This window comes from Nanorana parkeri, unplaced genomic scaffold, assembly GCF_000935625.1.
Source record: "Nanorana parkeri isolate BGI_ZX_2015 unplaced genomic scaffold, ASM93562v1 scaffold1397, whole genome shotgun sequence".
NCBI classification, from domain to species: Eukaryota; Metazoa; Chordata; class Amphibia; order Anura; family Dicroglossidae; genus Nanorana; species Nanorana parkeri.
This window is the reverse complement of record NW_017307665.1, coordinates 177,931-205,825: the sequence shown is the minus strand read 5'-3', so window position 1 is coordinate 205,825 and position 27,895 is coordinate 177,931. Positions and strand designations below refer to the sequence as shown.

General features: G+C 41.9%; 1 protein-coding gene across 2 annotated transcripts; it reads right to left on the bottom strand.

The window, feature by feature from the left end:
• Positions 1 to 406: 406 nt before the first annotated feature.
• RPS6KB1 (ribosomal protein S6 kinase B1) lies at positions 407 to 25,367 on the bottom strand. 2 transcript variants are annotated; one of them, XM_018569783.1, is made up of 15 exons: positions 25,087 to 25,367; positions 21,049 to 21,095; positions 20,304 to 20,424; positions 16,974 to 17,042; positions 14,504 to 14,651; positions 14,285 to 14,342; positions 11,425 to 11,525; positions 8,368 to 8,458; positions 7,024 to 7,114; positions 6,622 to 6,729; positions 5,039 to 5,101; positions 4,798 to 4,875; positions 2,498 to 2,605; positions 1,652 to 1,764; positions 407 to 837 (listed from the first exon to the last, which is right to left on the bottom strand). In XM_018569783.1, exons 1-15 carry the CDS (start codon positions 25,216 to 25,218, stop codon positions 600 to 602), a joined length of 1,566 nt encoding a protein of 521 aa, XP_018425285.1. In that variant the 5' UTR covers positions 25,219 to 25,367; the 3' UTR covers positions 407 to 599. The 2 variants fall into 2 exon arrangements, with proteins under 2 accessions (XP_018425285.1, XP_018425286.1); XM_018569784.1 differs by lacking the exon at positions 16,974 to 17,042.
• Positions 25,368 to 27,895: the final 2,528 nt, after the last annotated feature.

The following is a 27,895-nucleotide window of genomic DNA, read 5'->3' as shown; positions in this document are numbered from 1 at the left end:
GTTTTCTGCGTGAAGAAAGTCATATTACACTTTAAACAACCTTGCACAATCAAACCTTAGCTATTAAGACAATTTGGTATCTTTGATTTTCATGAAATATTGTTTAGACCCAGTACATGTCCCTGCAGATTGAGGTCTTATACTCCAATCGCTGTTTTATGCCGATATAGAAAAGAATGTAAACTTCTAAAAATAAAATTAATCCATGAACACATTATGGTTTATGTTCCTTCTATGACATTGAAAGAATATGCTGGGAACTTAATACATTTCCTCCATGTCTAGAATGCAGTCTTATATATAGATATATATATATATCTATATATAGATATATATATCTACATATAGATATATATATCTACATATATTTATTTAGTTGTATCTTTTAAAAAAAAAACAACAAAAAAACAAAAGCAAAACGTATGTTTGTTCGTTAGTTTGTCCAGTCTGCTTTATGCAGTGACCGAGACCACATATTTATGTCCCTCTTATGGGGATTTGAAGCCAAAATCTATGCACTTGCTTTTTGTAAGCTAGAATTTATATTCCTTGGGATCATCACCAGTATAAGTCTGAATGCATGAGGAAGTAATGCACTGTCATAGATTCATGCGTAGATGTTCTGGTCGTTTAGGAATCAAGGGATAGGTTTGTTTTTTGTATGGTGCAGCATTGGATTGTCTTATTGGTAGTGGGGCAGAAGCCTCTCCGCTTACAGTCACTTCCATTTGTTCCACTCCACTTGTTTCCATTCGGAAATCAGATGGCTGTTGTGCGTTTGTTGCTCCAGCAGCTGTTCCTCTTCCCCAGAAATCGCCAGGAGAGAACTTCACAGGGCTTCAAGAAAAATAATATTTAGGTCAAACTATCATACATGGCATGCTTAAAAAGAAAAAAAAAACTCCCAGCAAAACATATTCTCCTAGGTTTGTCTCTAAAAAAGTAGGGGCTGTCTACAAAATTTTATGAAACGTTGGGAAAGGCGGTTGCAGAAACCATAATTATCACCTACACATTTCATTCTGCAAAGGTTCCTAACTTTAATACAAACTGCAGTTTTCTAGCTACCCATGGACTGTAAGTCAATGGGAAGAGCAAACAGACAGGCATACAACTGTTTGTCAAAATCTCATCTCTCTATTGACAAAAAAAAAAACTTCATTTTTTTATGCAGGATGCCTGTATTATTGCTGGAATACACCTCTCCTGTAGTCCTAACACTTTCTGCCCTAAGGTAACCACGATGATCCTCCATACATACAGTACAATGTGTCAGTGTCAACCTAGAATAGGAAGGGTGTTATTTACAGGAATACCAGGTTAAACTGAAGGAAAAAAATAATTCAGAAAACAAATCTAATGCAGGCACCACATCTAAGAACTAGTATTCTACAATATATTACATTTGTGTTCTTGGGATTAGATATGCTTTATACCTTATTGGCATATGACATACACCATGTATGAGAAATGCCCCAGAGATTTACTGCATACTAACATTTCTACATATGCCATGTGCCTGACTGAATTTCCACTCGCCCTCTCTTTATTTCCACTCGCCAAATGCGAGCGGGCGAGTGGAAATTTTGAGCCCTGCCATAAATAAAGAGAACATAATTTATAAAACTTGTCAGAGTGTTTGTAGGATTACCTGACAGGTGTTCGGGGACTTCCGATGAATCTACGAGGAGACCGAACTTTTGGTTCAAAAGAAAACTTCTCTTTCACACTTTCCAGCACAGAAGGAGCCACGTATGTAAAACCCTGGAGATGAGCAACCATCAGGATTAAACATTACAGCAACATAAACTGCATCTAGTAGGATTAAGCTATCAATACATATGAAAACAATATGTTTACAAATAAAAGTTTCAACAGGAACAGGTTTTGTATAGCCAAATGGGAGCTTTGTCTCAAAGGAGAACTATGGGCTAATGAGCTTCCCGATCTATTGAGCAGACGTGGGACAGTTTCATTGGCGTGACGTCGGCTCCAACTATGAGTGAAATTTGAGTGAAAATAACATAGTTCTTCTTTAACTCTCCCATTCATCCCTAAAGAAAATTGCCTGGCTGAGAAGGGTTGGGAGATAGGAATCAGGTCCAACATGCCGCTGAAGAGTGTTTAGGGAATGGGAAAACCATATAGGATTTTTAAATTGCAAAAGTGAACCTGTCCTTTAAGCAAACCTGTTAAAACTTCCATTGTGCTGAAGACAGGGAAATGTTTTAATGTAAGATGTTAATCAACATGCCAATGCAAGAAAATCCAAGAAAGCCCAAAAAGTACTACCAGAGTTAAATGATCATTTACAGCTAAGCATATTTGAATATATTCACCAACTAAAATAATCTTCATTTGCTTATTGACACATTTAAAACATCTAAAAAGGTTCAATGCATAACAACACATAACAATTAAGGATTACAACATATCTAAAAATTGAAGTATGGCCTCTTTACATTTGAACAAGAAGCTTTCAAGCCTGTTTCCTTACCACAAATACTTGATTGGCACTTTCACTGAGAGTGGCATCATCTGGACTGTCTACAGGAGTCTGCCGTGTAAACTTTGAATCAAACTGGCTCACGTCTTCTTCAGATTGCTTTAAAAAGATAAAAGTCGTTTTTTTGCGCGTTTTTTTTTTATATGAAAGACAAAGCTAAAAAGGAACCGCAGAATACTTTCATTTGGCCACATGATCGCCCTCTAAAGCCGAGAGAGTATGTAAACCGTAAAAAGGTGCCCATACACGGGCCGTTATTATACCGGCCGAAAATTCGGTCAGTGTATGAGGCTGTCGGCTGCCTTTCAGCCGGAATTCCTCGATCAGCTGATCGAAAGAGCCGGCTGAAAAATCTTCGTACGATCAGAGACAGCAGCCAATCAGAATACAATGCAAACAGTGGCGGTTCCTTGATCAACACGCTGTTTATGTTGGAGGAATTGCGTCAATTTTTTTCCGTTCAGCCCGCGTCTTGAAAATAAAAAAACACAAAACAAAAAAATTGATAGGTGTATGGCCAGCCTTACAATGAACTCTTCCTATTTGCTCTCGTTTGGTCTGTTAAATATAACATTGGAGGCTTTTTCATCTATTTAAGCACACATACAAAAAAACAAAAACTGTGGATCTTGGCAAAAAATTCAGAGCCGTCCTGTACGCTCTTGCCTGTGTTATTCCAAGAGTCTATTTAGCCCTCGTAGCTGCTATCTTGGACTACAAGTCAATCAGTACCCATGTATTAGAAATGAAGACAGTTGAAGTGGTTGAATTTAGTTAAAAGAAACTGGGTAGGGCTGAAAACAATGGTTTCACAAAATGCTGGGTGCTGTCAGCCCCCCCAAAAAAATGAAGGGCAGAGTGATTTACTGGCAGATCAACAGGTGTTTCTCTGTGCTTGCAGGGTATTTACAAGGATAAAACATGGTGAAATGTGCATATATTGCAGTGACAAGCTGGCCTTGACCTTGAGGCAAATATAAAAGGCACACGCATACAGCTCTGATACAGTCTTGTATATGAAACCACTAAAAGGACTCAATTAGGTGTGCTCAATTCAAATGCGTTGACAAGGAACATACAAATAGTAGACGAGACCGTAATGAGTACAGAGATGACAATTGTTCCTTGATTGTACATCACAGGACACAGGAAGTCAATTCTTTAATGGATGAGTTCTGCAGCTACCTTCAGGTGAATGGACACAGGAAAATCAATCAAAGCTGTAAGACAGTCCTGTATAACTCCCTCACTTTCTCAGACTGCCTCAGTTTTTTTTTGTTAGTGCTCTTAGGTAAATCGCTGCCTTCTCTCTAATCAGAGAGGCACATCCTTTTTCTGCACATTTCTGCTCAAGACACTTCTGGCAAGTTTCCCTAAGATGCTTACAGCCACCATGGCACCTAACAGCAGTTAACAGGATCGGTTTCCTCCTTGGCAGACTGTAGCCGAACCCCACCGGAAGGAGGATGGTGGGGGGGTTGACCGGTGTTGTGCTCAGGCACTGGATCCTGTGTGGGGAACTCTCTTTGGCACTTAGTGCAGCATGTATAGGTCCAGCTCTGTGGTCCATTATGGTGCAGACCTGTCCCTGAAAACCCCCTCAGGGATGTGGACCCACTGGGAGGGCAATGTCTGGATATGGCATAAAACTTTAAGTGACAGTGCTGCCGAGTCAGACACCACTTCAGGTGGCAAGTCAAGGCTGTCCCTACTCCAGTTTCTGCCCCTTTCCCCCATAGGTGAAGATTGGGATTCCAGCAGCAAAGAGGAGTCCCTTTCCCCCTCTATTTATTACATTTGGTGCCTTTCTATTGGTTTTTGGCTGGTCTGAAAGGCTACACAGCACCTGTGAAGCCTCCCTCTGGAGATTCCTGCTGCGCATGTGCCCAAAATTTACCTTTCTGGCATGTTGAGCTGGCTACAAAGGTTCTGGCTGCTAAGAAATGGATTCTACAGATAAGACCAAAAATCCTGTTATTCCTAAATGCAACACAAAAAGTGCAACAGAGTGCAATTGCTCAGTGAGAAATTAAGGTTAGGGGCAGGGAAGGATTTTTTAAAAATTAAGTTATACTATAAAAGACTCCTGCTGATGACATGTAAGAGGATATATTTATTTGTAAGGGTGTTTTGCATCCCTGCATACTTTATATTAACTAGAATTAGAAAACTGGAAACATTTCTGAGGCAACTTTCTTTGTATTAGCATTACCCTTTAACCTTCTCATTTCTTCACAGAAACAGCTAATTTCCACAACTGCAATGAAAAGACATTAAATATTCATACACACCAAAAGCGGTTTAAAGGGAGGCTCCACCTTACGAGCTAAAAGATCGTCCCAGCTGATGTGTCTAAAAAAAGGGTGAGCCTGAAAAACACATAGCAAATATGAACACATTGTATGCTATAACACATTGTCTATATGTTGGTATCTATTTAAAAAATTCCAGTGGTAAACCTGACAAACTTATGCAAAGAGTTTTTGACAATGGTCCCATTTAGGAATTATAAACAGTATTAAACAAACGTACCTGTACATCACCGGCATCTGCAGCTGCTGCTCCAAGGCGAGAGGCAGCATTTCTTTTTAGCAGCTGAGGAAAGGAACAAGAACGAACACACATCAATGCTGGCTTAGCAATTGCTAGTTTAAAAAGGCTTATTCAATAACACTGCACACAGTAGTGAGTAATAAAAATTCACCCCAACTAATAAGAAAGAGGGCTACTGGCTATGGGTTACCACTTCTCCAACACAGTCTTGCCGAACAAACCTGTAGCACAACCAAGAGGCTACATACCTTTTTATTGCTTTTGCATAAAAGTGGAACTAAAGTCAAATTAATTTTCTATGATGTTGGACAGAGTAAGAGAGTGTTATAACTAGGGATGCACCGACGAAAATGGCACTTGGCAACATTTTTGCCATCTTTCAGCCGAATTTGCGCTTGCATCCATAGATTCTCTCCTCCCTACAGGGCGCTGCTCTGGGGCACAGAGCAGCATCCAGCGAGGAGAGAAACTGTCAGGAGGCCGAGCAGTGCGGGGGAGGAGAGCAGCGTCATCGGTAGTGTCACAGGAAGCCGAGCTCTCCTCCCGCACCGCCTCTTGTGACTAATCAGAATAGAGAGCGACTGTGCGGGGGCGGAGACAGCCATCTGCTGTCACAGGAGCACAAGCCGGTGGTGGGCTTAAGTCAGCTGTTAAGATAGACCGAGCTTTACTCCATTTCCAGCACCGCCGCCTCACCCTCATCTGACAAATTAAGGATGGAGAGCGGGTACAAGCAGTCAGTGATCAGCTGATCGTTGAGTGTTTGTAAATAACTGGACATAGTATGAGTTACTATGTACCAGTAATGAATGAATAGGAAATGCTCTACATCACTTCCTATTAATTCATGATTGTGTACATGGTAAACATACTATTTCCAGAAGTTATAAATGAACACTCAGTATAGAGGAGGCTGCAGAGAAAGAGATTGTGTCCTCGATCTCCTATTTAAAAAGGGAAATATCAGGAGTCTAAAGCCTTGATATTTCCCCAGAGCCCCCGGAAGTAACAATAGATATATCTATAGATATATATATATATTAAAAAGTTTAAAATAAATTTAAAAAAAAGGGTTAGAAATAAATGTTTTCGGCCTGACTTATTTTTGGTTTCAGGTTCAAATTTTAATTTCAGCGCACCTCTAGTTATAACCCCTGTCCTCTTTTTGCCATCTGTGTCCCATAGCAAAGATTTTCTTTCACTTCCTGTCCCAAAGTCACAGGAAGTGAGAAGAAATCCAAATAAGCTGGTCAGCGGAGAAGAGAATAGAACTGTATTGACATTCTGTATCTAGTAATTTGCCCACATAGCATTGTTGCTGTTATGTTAATCTCTCCTCAACTCCTAGATTTTTTTTTTTTGTGGGGTAGTTCAGGGTTGGTTCCACTTCCTATTGGGATTGAAGGAAAAAATGTAAATGGGGTGGGCGGTCTGGCTAGATTTTAACAGAAACTGAAGTGGGAGAAGAGGTAGAAATGAAAGGAGCTCCAGAATCCAAATTGGTGGTATAGTTACTCAGGAAAAGGATAGTCTAAATATTTTCCATGCCTTTGGCTACATACCTTTTTAAGTAAATCCCTGGCTTCTTGTGTGAGGTAGGGGGGCAAGTTGAGTTTACACTTTAGGATTTTGTCAATAGTTTTTTTTCTGTTTTCACCAGTAAAGGGTGGCTGCGGAAATGAGACAATTAGGCCATTTGTTACAAGCAAAGAAAAGAATACCAAAAAACACATTTTGTACAACATTTTGTGCTGAAAAATAAATCTGTGCAACCATACAACTATATTCAAGTTTAGTTACAAGAAATAATAGCTGCACATTCCTTGGGAATTAAAAGTTCAGAAGATTAAAACAAATGGAAGTTTACTGAGCAAAACGTTCGATAAATTTAGATAAGGAAAATGTGTAACCACCAGAACAAAAGCAAAGTGCATATCAATTTCTGAACAGGAGAAGAAACCTACTGCTCCAGTTAGCATGTCATACATCAGGGCTCCCAAACTCCACCAATCAACTGCACGATTATGACCACTTCTCATTAAAATTTCAGGAGCCCTAAAAACAAAACAAAAAAAGGATGAGAAAATAAACTTTACATATAGCAAACACCATGGAGCCAGTTTATAATTTATTCACACAAATGTCACCCAGGATTTACATATTTTTACACTTAAATCACAGATAAATGTGTGAACCTTGGGTGAAAAAATAAATTATATATTGACCCCTACTTGTAAGGTAAAAGGTATATAGCCCAGATCCCCAGAAAGTGCCAATGCTGTAACTTTGCCCCCCCCCCAAAAAATCCTTGTTTCTCTTGTGCTGAAACCCTTGTCGGGTTTGTATTGCCATCTGTGCTCCAACTGGGAAAAGTCAGCCCCCTTAGAAACAGAACAGAGAGAAAATCTTAAATAGGGGAATCTGCTGTAGTAACATATGATTGAAAGGGGATTTTTCTGCATTTTGAAGAGATTTTTCTCCCACATCTTGTTCGGTCTTCAAGACCGGAATCTTCCCAATGCGACACGGGCAGCAAAGTGAGCCCGACAGGGGTTCAACCTGCCATAAAAAAAAATTGGATCGGAGAGCGGTGACTGACAGTCACCAATCTCTGCAGAGAGATGATCGGGAAGTCAGTGATCAGCGGTATGTGTTTGCTCACTTCCCGATCAACAGGGCCGACCTGTGACAACTTCTTTGTCACAGGTTGCCTTGAATTATGGGGATGAGCGTTCTTCACTCACCCCATAATTCTCCATTAAGTTGTATGTGCAAGTTCCATGTCTAACATCCTCTACTGCCCTGATATTTCACGGGCTGTATTCTTTTTTTCAATGACTTTCTGAGCAGTGAAGAGAGAGACGCATACCTGTTTCGGTTTGGTAACTTGCTAGCAGTGGAGAAGGATAATAATGACAGTCCTGGGAGCACACATCCTTAAAGCAAAGTCAGCAATAGTAGCTTTCATACTACCACCAGGTTCCTTTTTATGCAGATTAACATATAGAGGGCACAAATATATTCTTACACAATGTGCACACTGCACTTGAGGTTTATGCCAGCAAAAACATTTTTTTTTAAAGTTTTGGTGGAAATACCAGCAGTAAAAACAGAACAAGGGTTCATAACCTTCTGTACGCTATTCAAAATTGAGAAAAAATATTTTGCTGGATGTCAACTTTAAGGCATTTCCCTTTTAATCACTTACTGTTGTAGATGGTTTATATGTACCCTTGTTCCAAAGTAGTTTTCAAACATTAACTATTTATGAAATGCAACAATATGGAAAAACCCAAAGCTGAACTCACATGTATTCTATTGTTCCACAAAATGTATGAGTTACTGTGCCATCATGAATGGATTCCTTACAAAGGCCGAAGTCTGTTAGCTTCACATGTCCTAGGAAGAAAAAAAAAAAAATGACAAGTGAACAAACGCTACATGCAACTTAGAGGACTATGGGGTCCAAGTTTTTCTGCACCTTTGTATTGCTTAGGATAAAGGAGTATATATTGTAATTTACTCCTATAATCTTAAACACACTCTAAGCCTTTTATTTGTGATATTAGATGCTGGGCAGGGCTAAGCACTGCAGTGAGGCGAGATCCCGGCAATATTGTCAGGATCCTCCTCACTGGTCTCTCCTCCCTGTGATCGACAGCTCTTTTTTTTCAGCCTCTGCGCGTTCATGATTATATGGGGGCGTGCGTATTGGCTCTGTCCCTGCAGCTCAATCCCTGCCTCCACATCCACTCCTTTGTATGTGTGTTCCACCTGCCTCCCTCCTCTGTTTCCACCTTCTCTGCACATGCTGCCGAGCGGTGTCCACAGCTTGTCCCCTGCTTATCGGCAGAGTTGACTAAAGCCGCTATTCTCCTTTAATAACTGAACAGAGAAAGTAACTGCTCCCATGAAGGAAAAAAAAAAAAAAAAAACACACCAGCTGCTATTTTCCCATTGCTTAGTTAAAACTTATGTAAAAATGTATTAAAGTTGAACATGAATGCATATTTGTTTTATTCATAAGTCAATTTAATGTTTTAATTCATTTTCAGAAACTGAACACTCAACCCCCCGCCCCCCCAAAAAAGAGATCAAAACACTTCTAAACCCTTTAGGAAGATGTTGTCCACTAGGATCCCTGAAGCTTACCCTCTTCACTAAGGTAAGTTAGAAAATTGAAAAAAGGAAATGGTATGAAAGGACACCAAGCCTAATGTAAAAATTCAAGCTCTGAAAAGTATCAGGTTCAAATGCTCAACACTGATTATTTAGATCCTTGACATAGTGAGGACAGTCAAGGCTGGTCCCAGATGACCTAGCAAGACCGAAGGTCCTTCTTGAGTGGGGGGCCAGGATGGTGCCCAGCTCAAGAACTCTAGCTGACACAGGGTCTGGACCAAGGGGTCTAGGGGTTAGTCATTTGAAAAGTAGATCTCCAGACGAAAAATAGTGGGCGCCCCTGGGTTAGAGGAATCCTGGGGGAACAGGGGTTGATGCAGCAATCAGTGTGGTAGCGCATTAGGCACAACGTGAGAGAGTACTTGGGGCAAGGAATTAGCTCAAGTATCCAAGGGGACTCTTTCTGCACCAAAATATCCAATGCTTTCCATGAACCCAGGATTAACCAGCATCCCCCAACTTATAGAAATGGGGGCTCGACTTTAGACAAAAGCTTTGTCAGTAAACTTGGCCAGTTTCTGACTTTTAGCCTGACTTTCGTGGGCCATCAGTAAGGCTCTGGAGGGGCACCTGCCACAAAAGGGGAAGCTGGTGAAGTGTGAGGATTGGCAGACCTCTCCCTGGAGTGTTGAGGGAAGAGCACTCTCTAGTCTTCCATGGGATACAAAAATGTAGTATCCAGAGTAGATCCAAAGAGTCGATGTCCCTCAAAGGGTAGGCAAGTCAAATTGCTCTTTTGAAGGGATATTGGTGTCCCACCACCCGTAACCAGTGTGTGCTTTATGTATCCGTGTGCTCTTCACATAAATTACAGACCCATGCTGGACAGTAGTTTAGATACTTGTAGGAAACCATCCCAGCTAAAGGCATAAAGCCCCAGATTCTCACTGCTAATCAGTAGAACCCTGAAGGGAGAGCATGCTCTCTTCCTGCCAAGTTGCTTTTTCTGTCAATGGGAGGCAATGGCAGATCAATTGTAAATTGCACTGCCATTTACAAAATTCCCTTTGATGGAGAATAGTTAACACAACCTCAGGAGGGAACCTTCAGGGTATTTGAAGTCCCTGAAGGTACCTCAAAAGGTGACGTCAAGAGACTGTGGTGCCTAGAACAATCTCTTCAGAGATACTGTTTGGACTCTGTATCTTGGTCAGAGATGGTCACAAAAACTGGTGGTCCAGCTTGTTCTAAGGTCTCTAGAAGGTCAGAGCTACATTCTGCACATGGTGGCACTGGAGAATGCTTAGAGCCTCTGCAGTCAGTATCTGCTATGAATCTGGCAAATATGGCCACAGTCTTGAGTTACTGCAGTAGAGGCCCCTGACACCAGATCATTGGCATCAGTTCCCTGAGAGATTGCCAAGTAGACGTTCATATAACCATTAGAGGGGTATGAACTTGTGTCATGCATATTAGTGGGACTGTCCCTTCTGTGTCTATGTAGAAACATGCTGTGGCCAAGTGGCAGCAATGTAACTAGGCTCAGGGCCCAGTTCCCAAAGCTAGGCTGAGGAAATACTGATCTGGATAGCTGCTATGTAGAAAGCAGCTCAATCAGCAGTGTAGCAAGAATTAGACTTTTCTTTCAACAGCACTGAATATAAGGGCTCCTAACTTGGAAAAGGCTAGGGCTAGGACTTTCAGACAGACACAGAATCATCCAACCACCATAAAACCTTTTTACTAGATAAGCTCCCATAGATACAGATGAAACTCGATTAGAATATCGTGCAAAGTTTATTTATTTCACTAATGCAACTTAAAAGGTGAAACTAATATATGAGATAGACTCATTACATGCAAAGCAAGATAATTCAAGCCGTGATTTGTCATAATTGTGATGATTATGGCTTACAGCTCATGAAAACCCCAAGAACCCCAAATCCACAACCTCAAAAAAGTAGATTATTACATGCAATCAATAAAACAAGGATTGTACATAGAACAATATCGGACCTCTGAAAAGTACAAGCATGCATATGTACTCAGTACTTGGTTTGGGCCCCTTTTTGCAGCACTTACTGCAATTACTTTTCCACGATATTCTAATTATTCGAGTTTCACCTGTATGTGCTTTGGTGCCAACACCAATGTGCCTAACAATGCTATTCTAATTTAATCAAGATATGGCAAACATGGTATGTTATAGTTGCATTAACATGTGCAGATTACTGTGTTTCCACCTTGATGATTTAGCATGATGTTCTCCGGTTTCAGATCACGATATATTATTCCTTTTTGATGCAAATGTCCCAAAGCCATTGAGATCTCAGCCAAGTAAAAGCTGAAAATAAATATGAATCATTAATATAAAAAGGGGAGGTGGGTAAAAGTCCAGGATAATCACACGTTAAAAAAAATAAAAAGTGTTTTAGGGGTTGTTCACACCAAGCGCGTTCCAGGAGCAGAGCAGAGCAGTTGCAGACTGGATCAAAACTGCGTCCAATGTATTCCAATGGTATTTTTGCTCCAGTTCACATCGCAGTATGCAGTTCCAGAGCAGGTGAAAAAACTGCAGCAAGCCCTATTTTACATGCTCTGGAAAATATGCAAATGCAAAAAAACGCATGAAAATGCCTGGAACGCACTGAATATGAACAACATTTTTTTTTTAACCAAAAACGGCCCGGAATGCATCAAAAACGCGGCACAACTCACTGCACTGCGTGTGCAGAAACGCTCTGCATTTGGTGTGAACAAGCCCTTAGTGTTCTGGTTAAGTCAACGACAAATAAAATCGGGTAAACTACAATATTAGTTGTACACATCTAAACTTAAAAACATCCAGTTCTTTATGTGAATTTTAATTATCGCTTCTGTTGGTTTCTCAAAAATAAACAAACATTCAGCCATCTATTAAATGTGTTATTTAGACAATTTACTGAAAATAGGTAAGGAAGTGCAAGTAACTAAATCTAAGCCCAACTGGAGATTCACTAAAATGGTGCAGTTAGTCAGATAGGGTTTTACAATGTCAGTGAATAAGGAACCTGCATATAAATTGATGGTATCCATATCCTACCTAGGTATGAAAGCCTATCTCCTGAAAAGACAACTAGAGCCAAGAACAAAATGTAATATATTAGGTTTACCAATCCTTAGATGAGGACTGCATTAGTTTTTTTTTTCAGGTTAAAACACATTTTCAGCAAGTACAGAGCATGAGTTTTTTTTTGTGTTTCCTCTGGCCAAGCAAGACATCATAACATTTGTTGTTTTCAGCTAGGCCTTTGTGCTAGTGGGCAGGGGCCTCCCTTTCATGAAGTACTACATGCCAGGGACAGTGAACCTAAGGTGCTCATGGCAGGGGTTTCCAGGACAGTCCACCCCCCCATAGGATTTTTTTTCTTTTTTTGTGCATGAGGTTTCCTGCAAAGACGCAAGGCAACCATGCTGCTGGTGTAAAGGACTCAGTGAAGTCCCCCCTATTACTGCGGCTACCAATAGGTTTTTTCTTACTGCCTTACCCATCAGAGGCAGTCATTCCCGTCCCGCCAAAAGGCCGCCATCTCGGTCGAATCGCGTGGAGCTTCCGTTGTGCTGGCATTGCTGAAGTGAGGAGCAGTACGGTGGTGCAGGCCGCCATCGAATCCCCTCGTGGAACTTCCGTTGTGGGAGCGGACGCAGTATGCAACCAAAGGGGATGATGTGGTGGACGGAAGTGATGTTTTTTTCGAGCACTTGCGGCCCGACGTAATTCTGGCCTGAAGGGGACACTAGGAATGGAGTCTCCTGGTCCCGGTCAGCCCCTTGGTCTGGGCTACAACGGACTAACCAGAGGTGGGAGTCCTCCTGAGCACTTCTTAAGCTATTGCAAAGATAACTTAACTTCATACCCTCAAGTCAGCTGAGTGCCTCAGGGCTATTCAGCTGTCATCCAGGAGATTCCCTGCAAGCTCGCGGCAGTTTAGAAACCGGGACAGCTCTGAGACAATTCTCCTTATAAGGGCATTTGAGAATGAAACTAGCTAGGATAATACATCTGTTGCTATATGCACTAGAAATCAGGGATACGACAGTTTAAATGGCGCTGATGATGCGAACAAATTGATAAATTCCCTCAATGTTCTTTCTTCTGTAGACTATTCAACGGATTACCAGGTATAAATAAAAAGACATCAAAGCCTGAAAAAAAAGAAAACTAATGCAACCTCCTCAAAGACTGGTAAGCTGAAATATATTAAGATTTTGTTTGGGTTTAGATACACTTTAAAGAATTCTGCAATCACAAGCCAGGCAAAAAAAATTGAAGGCATAATTAAATCTCAGATTTTTTTTTTTTAAACGGCAGTGCTTCCATCACTAAGAGTAAGGATGCAGAACATTAGCAAACAATTTTATTAGGTTTTGTGAAATTGTGCATCATCAAGTGATCAGCATTTATATGCAGGTTTGTTCCCCACATTATGTTTGACTGTAAAACCAACGCTTCAATAACATTCATTTATCTAGACCGTAAAGATTAGATTTTGGTTTCTTTAAAGAGGAATTCCAGCTATTAAATTAACCCTTGCAGTAGGGCTACCCGCGCTCTGCAAGGGTTACCTGCTCGTTTTGATCTAGGGGACGAAGTGCAGAAGATATACTCACTGGATCCTCGGTGCTGCGGCAGTAAACGATCACCCCTCTCTCCAGCTGTGACATGTCCCACGGCATCCCCATGTCTAATGAAGGTGAATGGATCTGCATTAGACGCGATATCTTCAGCTGGGCCAAGATTGCCGGAACATAGGGGCGAAGAGACTGCGGGGACCAGTCTAGCAGCCAAGCGGGATCAAGATCAGTTAGGTATATCTTCTTTAATCCACCCCGTAGAGCAAAATGAGCAGTTAATACCTTGCAATGCTGGGGTAGCCACACCACAAGGGTCAATTCTCTTAATTCCTGGAGTTACTCTTTATAACCCAAACAGCCTTTTTCTCACCCTCATACTACAACTTTCAGTCTTTATACCCATACTCTTAGCCTATTTATCTGCTAAGCGGAATTATTCTAGAAACTTGCATTAAATACACAATGTAAAATCCATTGTACTTTACTCACCAAGCTGTATCTTCCATAAATATTCCTTCTCTTTCCAGCTGCATGAATAGCTCCCCACCTAAGTTAAAAAAAAAAAAAAAATTAAAATAATATTCAGCATAACCTGTAAGTGTGAACAAACTATCATGGTGAATATGGATAAACAATGGAATACACAGGAATCGTGAATGTACAAAATAAAAACAGTAATCTGTGAGCTGGACTATTTGGAAAACTGACCACTAAGATACTCCAGAATGAGGTAGAGTTTTCCACCAGTTTGAAAGGCATAGATCAAGTCCACAATGAAAGGATGCTTTACTTCTTCCAAGATATTCCGCTCAGCTTTTGTGTGCGCTGTGTCTTTTGCATTTCTTACGATCATAGCCTGGAAAAAAAAAAAAATGATCAATCCAAACTGTTGAAACCTTCCATCTATACTGGGACACATACATTATCTAAATGCTACAGGGGCTTAGCCCTCATTTTGCCATTTCACATGTTAAAGTAGCTGTAACCCTGGCTATTAAAATCTCATAAGCTTTAAAGTAGAAACTGTTACACAATCAAAAATTGCTAAGAGTTTTTTGGCAGAAGAGACATAACATAAATGCGGACCTAGCTCATTCTAGGCATCTGAAACATGCCGAGAATGGAGTCAGGTGTTAGAGGTGAAGTGACTCCATCAACCCATCATCCAAGGAGGAGTGAGGCCAGACCCTGAAGAGGCAGAGGAAATGGCATTGATGGGAGACAGAGCAGCAACTGCAAGCCAGGACTTGTTCTTGCTGGAGGAGGGCACACTAGGAGATAAGTGTGCCATAATGAGCAAATATACTGCACATTAGGACAAGAGCCCACCCAGTGGACTTTAGTTGCAACATACATTGCACAGGCATGACCCAATGTCACCACCAAGAATGCTGCCTTGAGCAATATCATGCTGCCATTACAAATGTGACTGCAAAAAGAGTGCAGAAGAGCTGCAACAACGGATGAAAAAAAGAAAACAGGATTTTTTTTTTTAAATAACTGCACTACAGTTATGATTTACATTTACTTAAACAGCTGATCATCAAAGTAGAAGAAATCCTGCCCCAAACTATCGAATCTAAGAGTTTAATGGTCTAATAGGCCAGGATCCAGTGAACCTGAGGCAATCTACGTTGGCAGGAGACAGATATATGTCCTGGACAATAGCCCACTTTATTGGCGACTCTGTAAACACAAAGTTATCAGCTGCCTTTACTAACAGTAAATAAGGACTTTGTGACTGCAGCAGCACTGGTCTGTGTGCTGTGTATAGAGTCTGCTGCCACTCCTATTACTAGCACTGGCTGTGCCTATGTGATGCAGATATGTGGGTGCACTATGCCTCAAGCTTGCTCATAAAGCGTGACAGGTAGCCTGTGGTAATTGGCCATCAACATGTCAGCAAGTTGTAGATAAAACAATGAACTGTTTACACCAGCAGCAATGCAGAAATCACCAACAGCATGCATGCTGTGTGGGAAAAGGCACGTTTGATTCAGTCAGTGTCATTTACTGTTGGCAAGGCAGATTTGTGAAACACGGACTTTGTTTTGTAGTTCTGGTTTCCCTCAAAGTGAATCAGTAGAGAAACATGGCAGCTGCCAATGATTTAAATTTAAAAAGGTACAGGCTGCCATCTCATTATTAGTAATTCTAATCTTGCACACTTAGCCTGAAGCGAGTCACTGATCTGGCTAGGTTCACACCTGCACTACACCCGGGACGCGCTTCCTGCGGTCCTACACAATGCAGGCAACAATTGCCGCAAGGCCCCATTGATTTCAATGGGGTGACATCCGTGCGGCAATCGCAAAAAAAGCCAAGTAACTTTTTTTTGCGATACACAACGCGCGGCTGTTTTTGGAAGCACGGGGTGCCATTAGAAAATAATGGCACCCACAGCGCGGTCGCTTCACACTTTGGCGACTTCTGACCGCGCAGCAATCTGCCAACACAGGCGGGGATTAAAAGGGACACAGATTGCTGCAGCTGGCACCAGCGGGGAAGAGAACAGGTGAGCAGAGTGGCAGCGGATTGAACTAATTGATATTAGAATAGTTGACAACGATTCTCATATTGGATTACATTGATTAGTTGTTTCAGCCCTAAGAACATGTATATTGTGTACATATGAACACCATCGCACATAACTTCAAAAGGCTAACAGCTCCGTCCTCGCCCTCTCCGCGCTGTTGTCTTGAGACATACACAGGGAGAAGCAGAGATAAAAACAACAGAGTGGAGGGGGGAGATGACGGAGCTGGACTGACTGTCTTTTCTGGAGACAGCAGTGTAGAGAGGAGGAGTAGGGGCGGGGCGGGGCCACAAATTGCAGGATGGATGTGCAAGTGTTCGTGGACCTGTGGCATGACACAAACTTTGATAGGGTGTGCCCTGAGCTGCTGCACCTGCACAGTTTCTCATGAACTACCAGCAGCTCCTACAAGCTGCTGTCACTCAATGGGAGAGGAGGATCCCGACAATCTTGTCGGGATCGCTTCCCATCCCAGAGCTCAGCCCCACTCACAGTATATAATAATCGACTAACTAATCGATTTTGAAAATAATCGTTAGCTGCAGCTCTATATATTACATTGAATTTGAATCTTATGGTGCATTTTTGGATTTCTGGAGTACATTGAAAAAATTGAAAAGCTGTAGTAAACCAATGTTTTACCTTTTTTAGTACTTTCATGGCAAATATTTTTCCAGGATGAACACCTAATACTTTTCTTACTTGAAAAACCTGTGTACAAAAAGAACAAGTTCAGAAATGATAACAAGGACAACAAGTTATATCACATATCTGATTGTTCAAAAAAGTATGCTGTATTTTCATCACTTGTGCTAAGATTTTTATGATCAAAAATGATTTTTCAGCTCCCTAAAGCAACTACCCCATCAGCAAGTTTACCACAGGAATATTTTATCAATATATGAGATTTACTGTAAAAGTCAATTCGCCTTCTCCTGCTGGGAGAGTGTCACACTTCCTGAAGCATTCACTATAACAAGAAAAATCTGGCAGAGCGAGGTCCTTCCATTATAACAGCCACAGCAGGAGAACAGACATGCAAACTCATGGTCATATATTGCAATGAAATGGCGATTATGTGTCGGTGAGGGAGCAGTTAGGTGAAGTTCTATGGGTAAAGCATTGTAATTTTGATTGCCGACTATAACTGTAGAAGCCATGAGTGTACCTAAACACCATCCCCTGCAGAATCATTACCTGACCTGCCTACAGTCTCTAAGCATATTTTCCCTGCAAGAAAAGCTTTATTCTCTCTGTTCCCAGACTCTGACTATTCAGTGCAGAAATTGACCAAGTGTTTGTTTCTGTATGCGAGTCCTAGGGCTTATAGTAGCCACCATTGAGGCAGTCTTGTCTGTCCAGTTTCAATCCAGCGCCCTAAAACAACATCCTGTCATGAGACGGGCTCAATCTCTGGACAAACCAATTCACCCGTAACCAAGAACCAGGTTGTCTCTGGCCTGGCAGCTCAGGAATCAAACCCCGGAGTTGTAATCTCATGGAAGATCATAACAGATACCAGCCCAAAAGGCTGGGGAAGAGACCTAGATATCTTGTCGGTGCAGGGGACTTGGACACCAAGGAATCCCCTCTCCTGAACAACATTCTGGAGCTTTAGGCAATTTTGCTGTCCCTAAAATTGCTTAATGTCCCGAATAGGGGGTTATTCGATTATGACCCAGTCAGACAATGCTACGGCAATGAACTACATCCACTATCAGGGAGGAACCAATACATTTGTCATGGCAACACAAGTAGAAAGGATTCTGTCCCGGGCAGAACTTGAAGCTCTAGCTTTTCCCACAGTTTACAATTGAGACACGATTGTGCAGCTTCCATAGACTTTCTGTTGGGTCCATGGACTTACTTTTTATATCATTATCATGCTGAATTTTGTGAGTATGTTTTTTATCTACGTTTGATCCTGATCTTAATAAATTTGTCTGCACCAGGAAAGGCGTCCCCTGTTTGTGTTTTTTTCCACAGTTTACAATTGGTATATTGTAAACTGGTACAATTGGTCCAATAGGTATGGACAATTGGCAGGCAAACTGTCAGCTTGCAGTGTTTGGATACAGGGAAAAGTGCCCTACAACCAGAGCTGTTCTAGAACCTGTGTCACAGATCGGGGGGTGTCAGAAGTGGACTTCTGGCCTCCAGGTGCATAAATGCTTTGGCCAAAAGCAGTAGATGCTCTTAGCAGGGTAAGGCTCAGCCCAAAGGCAAACAAACATGAGCCCTAAAAATAACAAACATTACGATGTCCCTGTGTAGCCGGCGGAAACACAAAAAAACTGACTTGGGATGGAAGGAGGAGTCTATTTATTTAATGTGGTTGATGTGTTTCCTGTTGCAGGCAGGCGGAGCCTATATCTCGATGGCTGTCCTGGAAGATGACTGGGGAAAGAGGGCATTCCAGTGATCCTAATAGCTTCAGACTGGCTTAGACAGATGCGGTAATCCGACCTGAACAAACTGCTGGTAGACACCCCATAGGCTCTTCCAGATCGCCCAAATCTCATGTCCCAAAGTACCGGTTTACTATGCTGCTTCAAGGTCGCTGATTTTAACAGCATGGCTGTTGGAGCTCAGGTCTTGAGTGACAGGGGAATTTCAGAATCAGTAATTGTTTGTTATGATGCTTAATGCTAGGAAGTCAACAAGACCATTGTGCATGGAAGACATTTTGCTTAGTGCAAGGAAAAACTTTCATCCCAGAAAATGTTTTGTGGGAAGAATCCTGACATGTTTGCAGTCAAGTCATAAACAAGCGTTGGCGCCAAGTAGCATTAAGGGGCAAACCGACACTAGTCATTTTTTCCACATTTGCTCATAAGGTTACTTTCCTTGTCACCGTTACCTCTGTGAGCCATGTGTCTAAACCGGTGTCTTTGTCCTGCAATAAAAAAAACCCTTGCTGGTCTTACACCATGACACGCTGGTATAAAGGCCTAGAGCCTCCTTCCCTTCCACAGCTGTTTAAGCCTTTACCTCAACCAAAGACATTGTACGTCTGTCCAGAAGGAGATTTCCCTTGTCTAGCTGTAGTTTGAGCTGTACATGTCTACCTTGCAGCCATGGCTTCCACTGGATGTAGTTTGAGCTGCGTATGTCTACCTCTAGCTGGGTGGCTCAGAGTTTTGTTTTTTGGGGGCTCTTCAACACCAGGCAACTTTTTCCCAGGTTTGAAAGTAGTCATCTGGTCTTCTGTTCACACGCTAACCATGTTTTACCAGGTGCATGACAGGCCTAACCTGATGCCAGCTTTGGAAAAAAGGTTTAGGCAGCTCTTTCAGCTTTCCCTTTATAGTGGACCTATTAGCAGTTTGCTTTCTGTGTTGTCCACCCCTCTTGTTGGACTGCTTTTGCATGTCCCAACTGTCTCTGCATTCTGTGTTCCTCAGGGAATGAGAAAGAAAACTAAATTAAACGTTTTATGATCAGCAATGATCTAGTAGTGTTAAAGCTTGCTACTCCATCCTGTCTCCCACACATTCCCTATGAACTATCACTAGGATGGGCTTATGTACAGCCAATAGTAGTGTGTAGAAGGCAAAACTCGTGAAACCTTTCCCACTGCCAGTAAGTGCTAGAGCTTTGCCTGTCAGAACAGCTTAGGATTTGGCTACAGCAGCAGTGTTTTTTGTTTTTCTTTTTAATCCACATTGTTGCCATCTAAGTGGCCTTACAAATTGCATTTGTGTACTCGCCGTAAAACTATTTTCTTGAAATTCATTAAGGAACACAATTAGGTTGTACTTACACCTAATGGAGCATTTGGACACATGCAAAATAAAATAGTGACCAGTCTGGTTTAACCCCTCCCAGTCCCAACAAGGCTAGTTTTGTAATAAAGCAGTACCAAGAGCAAGGATCATAAAACTCGAAGGGCAGCCCTATGTCCATTAATGAATGCCAAGAAAAACATTTAACAGTGAGTATACAAATCCAGTGTTTTGTTTCTTTACTTACCTTGCCATATCCACCTTTGCCCAGCACTCGAAGTAGTTCGAAACATTCTGGTCTGATCTTTTCTGGCCCTCTATTCACACTGGTTTCTGAGATCTCAAATTTCTCACAATGTTCCATACCACTAAAAAAGGGGGGAAAAAGTGAGCAGAATGAAGAACAAGGTTGAAAAAGTCTTGGACATAAAGATATAAACCAATCTGACCTGGTATGTTGAGAAACACATCATGAAACATGTAGCAAACATTAGCATTAGAAACATTCCCCAAAACGCTAAGATTTAGGCCTTGTCCACACCGAAAGCGTGTGCGTCCCAGAGCGGTAGCTGCTGGAACGCACCGCGATCGCAAATAAACTTCTCCCTGCGTTTTAGGGCGGGAGGGGGCGTGGCGGTGCATTGAATTTGAATTCAAAACGGCACCACTTCAATGCCCCTCCCCGTACGATCGAACGCATGACAAGACTTTGCCAGCGTTCCATTCCCCTGCAAACGGGGCTTGCTCTGTTTTTTGCGTTTGCAGTGGAACGCAACACTGGCAAAGTGTTGCCACGCATTCGAGCGAAAAATGCAGCAAAAGGGTTAAAACAGTAGAAGTGATTCAAAATATGATGTTACAGATATGACCAGCAAAGACAGGACAAAAATATCCACAGCTTCAACTTGAGGCAGGCTCTGCAAAACACAATTTTCTCAAACACCCACAAATCAAATACACTGCTTTTAAAGCAAATACATGTAAAAACTTACAGTTCATATGATATGTTTCCATGGTCCATAAATTCACTTATGGTGTTCTGATGAAAAAATAAGGAAAACTATTAAAATACATTCTACAATAATAAAACAAAATAAACCTCCATTCATTTGATTACAATGGCTAACACAAGCAAAATGGCTAATAAGAGACTTGTAACTTCAACTTTTAATATAAGCCATACACAGAAATAGCCTTTGATGAGGACAGGAGGAAATATATGAAATCTGCCAAAATTTGAAAGACTAAAAGAAAACCTGCATTGAGGGAAATGGGCAAGCCACTACTGTTCCTTCTAAAATCCTAATCGCCTGGCTTCCACACTGATTTTATCACTCTAAACATGGAATCACAGACTCTAAGGCCAATTCCAGTTCCTTTCCACACTACAAACTGAAATTACCACACAAAATCTGTCCCCTCTGCTCCCCCCCACGCTAGTCATACCTTAGGTGAAGACACTGACAAAGACCCCCCCAGCCAGTTTACTGCGGCCAGACACTTAAAGTGGCATTAAAGGCTAATCCCCACCCACCCACTGCTCGCAGTAGATATCTACAAAAACACGCTGAGGGTTTAATAACTCTTTAACATCTAGAATAATGCTCACAAATGTAACCAGACCACACTGATCAATGAGAAGCGCTTCTTAGCAAGAAGCAGAGGTGCACCAGCTTGATATAATCTGCTGTTGCCTGTCCATATACAAAGTATATAAGTTCATTCGGGGAGTGAAGGTATGCTTTCAATACTTTCCAGGCACAATCTTGAAATTTGCAGGCTGTTTAATAAGTGTCAGCTTTTTTTTCCCTCTATTTTTTTTTAAACAGGTAAATGTTTTCCCTCTATACTTGTTTTGAGGCTGCCGCTGCTGGCCCCCTCCTGAAAACAGTTGTCTGACTGTTGTATTGACCCACTGGCTCAAAGTACCTTGGCAGAAAGAGGATCGCATGATCCCATTACATTTAAGTAGAGAAGTACTCTGGCTTATGTACCTGGGTCGCCGGGGCTAGTACATGCAGGCTGCTACAAGCCCGCGGCAGGGCTGAATGTAAAGCCCACATGCCCAGCACCCAGGACTGCATGTCTCTGGCGCACACCCCTGGTAAATGCAAAATGATCAGTTGCCACCAGAATAGAACAGAGGAGAAATCTCCCATTGTGAACACTTGTTCTCATGACAACTATGCAAAACTCATCACACACGTAATAATCTGATTGTACAATCTCTTTTAAGGTGCCCACACACCTTGCGATAATCGTGGGAAATCCCGCGATCGTACGATTATCGTAAGGCGTGTGGAAGCCAAGCGGCCTCTACTACTGTAAGGTCGCATGACTTATCTTACGAACATGCTCGAAAACCCGCCGAGAATCGTACGATTTTCGGCCAGTGTGTAGTATGGTCGTAAGATAAAAGCCAGACAGGCCGGTGTGGCATTGCGGTCATCGGAAGCCCGCCCCTCAGCGGGGCGGGCTTTGCGATCATCGCAAGTACGATCTGCCTGTCCAAGATAGGCATATCATACGTTTTTTAAAATTACCTTGCAACCATCGCAAGACAACAGTCTTGCGATGGTTGTAAGGTGTGTGCCCAGCATTAGATTTGCCAACAAGTATGTAGTGCAAGGGCCCACCTGGTTGGATACAACTTGATTAGATAGTTTAGGAAGATACTTGTATTTCATAGTTTTGGTAGATCCAAGACCCCTTTCACACGGGCAGACATATGCCCATTTACATCGGATTCCCTTTAGATTGACATGGGGTCCAATAATTGCAGTTGCGATGGAGGGAAAAAACTGTACAGATCAGACAGGTATGTCACAGCAGTGATATCCACTCCGTACTGCTGTGATAGGATCTTCTTCTGATCAGCCTCTGTGAAATGGGTCTAATGGTGATTGTGCAGAGATTGAATGGTCAGGTTGTAATGTGTGGTGAGCCTAAGAGTGAATTCCCCTCACACTGAAAACATATCCTGTCACTTCCTGATGAGTCTACAAAACAGGAAGTGAAAGCACTCTAATGAACACAGATGGCAAAAAAAACAAAACAACTAACTGCAGTTTTAGCCCTCACCTACCCTATCCAAAAATAGAAAAAAAACATTAAGTACAATAACTGAATTTACATTTTAGCAAATAAAGCAGGAGGAGGACTGAGGTTGGCTTCATAAGGGCTATAATGTGGTTAGACTTGGGCTGAGACCACTCACCACAATTTCGGACAACTATAAAAAGCTACCATGACATTTACTCCAAAACGGAGCTCCAATCCCTCTTATAGATTATCAGATGAGATCGCAGCCTAGCTTTATTAACCACCTCCCTCCACCGAACGTAGGAAAATGGCCGGGCGGGAGCCCTGTAGATGCGAGTGGGCATCTAAAAGAGTCCTTTGTGCCCGCCGGGAAACGGTCAAAATGTGAAACAGCCAGCAATGGCTGTTTACATACAAGCGGTCCGGCGTCTGCAGAACACTGTGGCTCTGTGCAGAGAGCTCAGAGGGAGATCAGTACTCTATCTCCCCTCCAGTGTTGAGTGCAAAAGTGATGTTTATTACGTCACTTCCGCATTCAGTTGTCACGCACCGGCTACAGAAGCTGGGGAGAAGCTGGTAGGGCAGATCTCTGCTTTATAAGCTTCTTTGGGGGTCCCTAGGTGACATTAGGTGTCTTAGAGACCCCTGTCTCCATAAAGAGGACCCGTCACTGTAATTTAGCCCTCTATGATAAAGTTAAGTGTAAAAAAAAAAACCCACATTTTTTTTTTAAAGCCACCCTCATACACGTGCAAACATGCGTCAGGTGCGCCTGTGTGTGAAAACGATGATTGCGCCCATTACGCCGCACATGTTACGTATAAGCGCGAATGTCAGAGTGTGAGCAATAATGCTAGGGCTATTAATCACTGATAACACTAAACTGATGAGCAGTAAAAGCTTTCAAAGACATCGCCTATGGCCAATTTTGGGTATAGTAGTTTTTTTGCAATTTCGCTGGTGTGCGCAATTTTATGGTTTGAAGTATTTGGTGTCTATTTAACCGACCTGACCCCGTCTTTTATATTTTGCTAAAAAATTGGTTAACATAATGAAGGGAAAACAGTTTTTTTGTTTATTTTCGGTAGTTTTTTTTCCCCATTATAAAGTAAAAAATAACCCCAGGGGTGATTAAACACCACCAAAAGAAAGCTCTGTCCGCCCCAAAATCAATTTCAGTACAGCGTTACATGACTGAATAAATGTCAAAGTACTGCAGCATTGAATACTGAAAAATGACCTGGCCAGGAAGGGGATGAAAACACCTGGTCAGCAAGTGGTTAACAAAGCACAAATAGTTACTCTACTCTTAAATACCAACGTGAAAGTAACACAACAGCTACACTGCTGTCCATGCTTATTCCAGTTAAACACACACAAAACAAAGCGATGCTTCTAGGTTACGAGTGTCCTAATCAATGCAGATCTACCCATAAACAGTACAGAAGACAACACAAAGATCAGCAACAATAACAGCAGCAATCACATGCTAGCTTCCGGCAATCATACAATATACTCATTCTGATTGGCTTCCTGCACTTCCAAGCTTGATACTGAGAGAACGGGCCCAGAAAGAAGCCAAGAATCTTCCCTGCTGACCAGCATAACTGTCAACATTCCTGTAACAGCCCCTTTCACAGTAATGCTGACCATACAATACACAACCTCCTTTGGATCTACCATCACCTACGTAGTGCAAGGGCCTCCCTGAATTGATATTAATTAAATGCATTGTTTAGGTTTGTCCTCGTATTACTCAGATAAGGTAGATTGTACAATCTAAGTGTATAATGAATGGCCAGCTGAACTCTTTTGCAAGTGATACTAAACTTATGCAACATATGAATAGGGGACCACATTCACCCACAGGTAGCCCCTGGGTTAAGAAGCATAGCGCACTAACTCTTTTGCCAGGAACCTGGGTTACTTCTTAGACCCCAGGGCCTGCAACTCAAGGCCTGTCTCCCTTTCCACAGGCTCCTACTCACCCCGTCCTCCAACTCATCATCTGAAATGGAGTCTTCTGGCTGGTCCAGGTCTATGTCAAAAACGCCCGCCATGGCTTCGGACGTTTTTTGTTTCCCCCCACCGCGATTCGGTGCCCCGTTTCCCCGCCTCATGGGAGCCTACACACGGCCGCCATCACCGGACGTTGTAACGCGGCGGCGCCTCAGCACGTCGCCACTTCCCACGTCCCCTACGTACGTGCTCCCTCCTTTCCCTCACGTCTCCTACGTCCACGCTCCCTTCTTTCCCTCTCAGGGCACGCGCAAAGTTTAGGCAGGGCCAGAGGTAGAGAGGCGGAAGTCGCGCGTGCGCAGTGGTGACTCTTGTTTATCGGTGTTACGAGCTGGTGTCTGCTCTTACAGAAAAATCCAATACTGCGTGAGAATTTCACAACAGGTATGCCTCGTGTTATATGACTACAAGGTACCATGACATTTCATCTTTTGAATTTAAATGTCGCTAGGTGATAAAACAAACAGTTGAACAGGTGTATTTATAGCCGTTTACTCCTATCTTCTCCCGTTATTCTTAGAAGCGATTATTTTCTCTACAAAAAATAATTATTAACATGAAGTGTTGATAAATATTTCTCTATAGCAAATATCTGTTGGTACGAAATACTTTTTTGCGTTATTTAGGTATTTGTTGGCTCCAACAAAATGGCTCCTGGTGATGGAGACATAAATAATGCAAGTCTTCCGCCTAGTACCCGGAATCTAGGGGGCGGGCAGTTTAAACGTCTGTTTTCTCCAAAGCAGGAACACCAGATTGCCAGGCTGCTTACATGTTTGACTGGCTGGCGAAAGAAGAAAATGCAAACCACTTGTGGAATTTGCCAAAGGATCTCATTTATGGAGAGTCAGACATTGTGACTGGTCTATTTTGTTCCGGGCACTGGTGAGGAAGCGATACTCTGACAATTGTAAAAATTAACCCATGCAATGGGACTACCTGCACTGCAAAGGTTAACTGTTTGTTTTGGTCTAGAGGGCTAAAATGAAGAAAATATAATCACCCGATCCTTGGTCTTACCTAGCTTCTAGACTGTTTCCCGCAGCCTCTTCTACCTTGGGCACTGGTGGTCTAAGCCCTTCTGACATCACCACATCTAATGCAAGTCCCTTCACCTGTATTAGACCTGAGGACACTGGGGGGCATACCACCGCCGCAGGGGGAGAGTGGTGAGTGCTGACCACTGAAGAACTGAGGATCAGGTGAGTAGATCATGTTTATTCCGGCCCATAGAGAAAATGAGCACCTAATCTTTGCAGTGTGGGGTAGCACCACCACAAGTATCCATTTTTACGGTTAATGGAGTCCTTTCTTTAATTTTGTTGGATTACTGGTGTAACTAGAGAGTATTATTGTTATATCTTAATGTGTCTTTGTGCGGTGTGGGGTAATGTGCATTAATAATAAAGAAGAACTCTGGGGGAAAATTATTAACCCTTGCAGTGGGGCAACCCCCTAACTGCAAGGGTTAACTGCTCGTTTGATGTCTAGGGAGGGAAATAACAAATTTATACTCGCCTGAGCTGGCTTGCTCTTAGAGCTTTGCTCCCCCTCCACTGCAGCGCTCTAAAAGTTCTGTAAATCATCAAATTCTATACACAGTGTACAGAATGTGAGAATGCTGAGGGACATTCCATTCCTGGAGCACTGTCACAGCGGCCACAGAATTGGGTGAGTATAGCTTTGTTATTTTCCTCCCTAGCCCCACTGTAAGGGTTAATAATAATGTTCCCTGGAGTTCTTCTTCAAAGTAACCCTGTTGCTTATGTAAAAAAAATGATCTCCACCAGGTACCCTCTGTAATCGATCTAAGTTGCATACTTCTATATTAAAAAGTAAAATGCTGCTTCAGAACACCCCCAAATTTACTTGTGCACACTCTGCTTCAAAATTGTTGGGGTATGTGCTCACACGGAATGGCTAAAATAAAATCCAAGCAAGGAAATAGTGACTGGAGCACCACATTAAGCTTTTCACTGTGCACTGATCAATTTATTATTTTTCTAATATCAAAGCCCGGAAACAATTCAGTACATGTGTCAAAATAAGAAGGCACTGGGTGTATATGTGAAAGTGAATATAGATATGATAACTAAAGTCCATGTACTCCTCAGAGGTTTGTGTATATTCTATTCATCTCATATATCGTTAGCCAGGCTTGATGTATGACTCTAAAGCACATGGCAAATAAATATGCAGTTCAAACAAAGCAAGGTAATTCCACATTAAATTCAGTTTTGGAGTTTTCAGAAAAGAGCAATTAAATGGTATGTACCAATTTTTGAATATTTTTTTAAAGTTATGCAATGTGAATGGGAGCATGTAGCAAATATAAAATAGGGATAACGCCTATTTAGCTGCAACATTGGAAATATACACCCAATTACTAGTATTAACTCATCAAAATATTCTCTATGAGAAGGTCATTTATGATAACCAAAAACATCATTTTAAACTTCAGAGAATCTGGGATCCATGGTACTAATCTGATTTTACACCTTCTTTTTGTGTATCACTTGGGTCCTTCTCTTTAGTTGATCCCGTCTGTATTCTGACCAGCTTTGTTTGTATATATGTGCAAATGATTCTGCAAGCTGTGTGGTTTTACAGTTTTATTTGTACTTCTACTTAATATAAATACTGTACCCCTCTTGTCATTCGGTATATGTAATGATTCCGTAAAACTACAGTTTATCTGAGCTCAATAAAAACAAATCTAGACCGTACAATCAAATTGTAACATGTATGGCCTGCTTCAGTTTTGAAGTCATGAAAGTT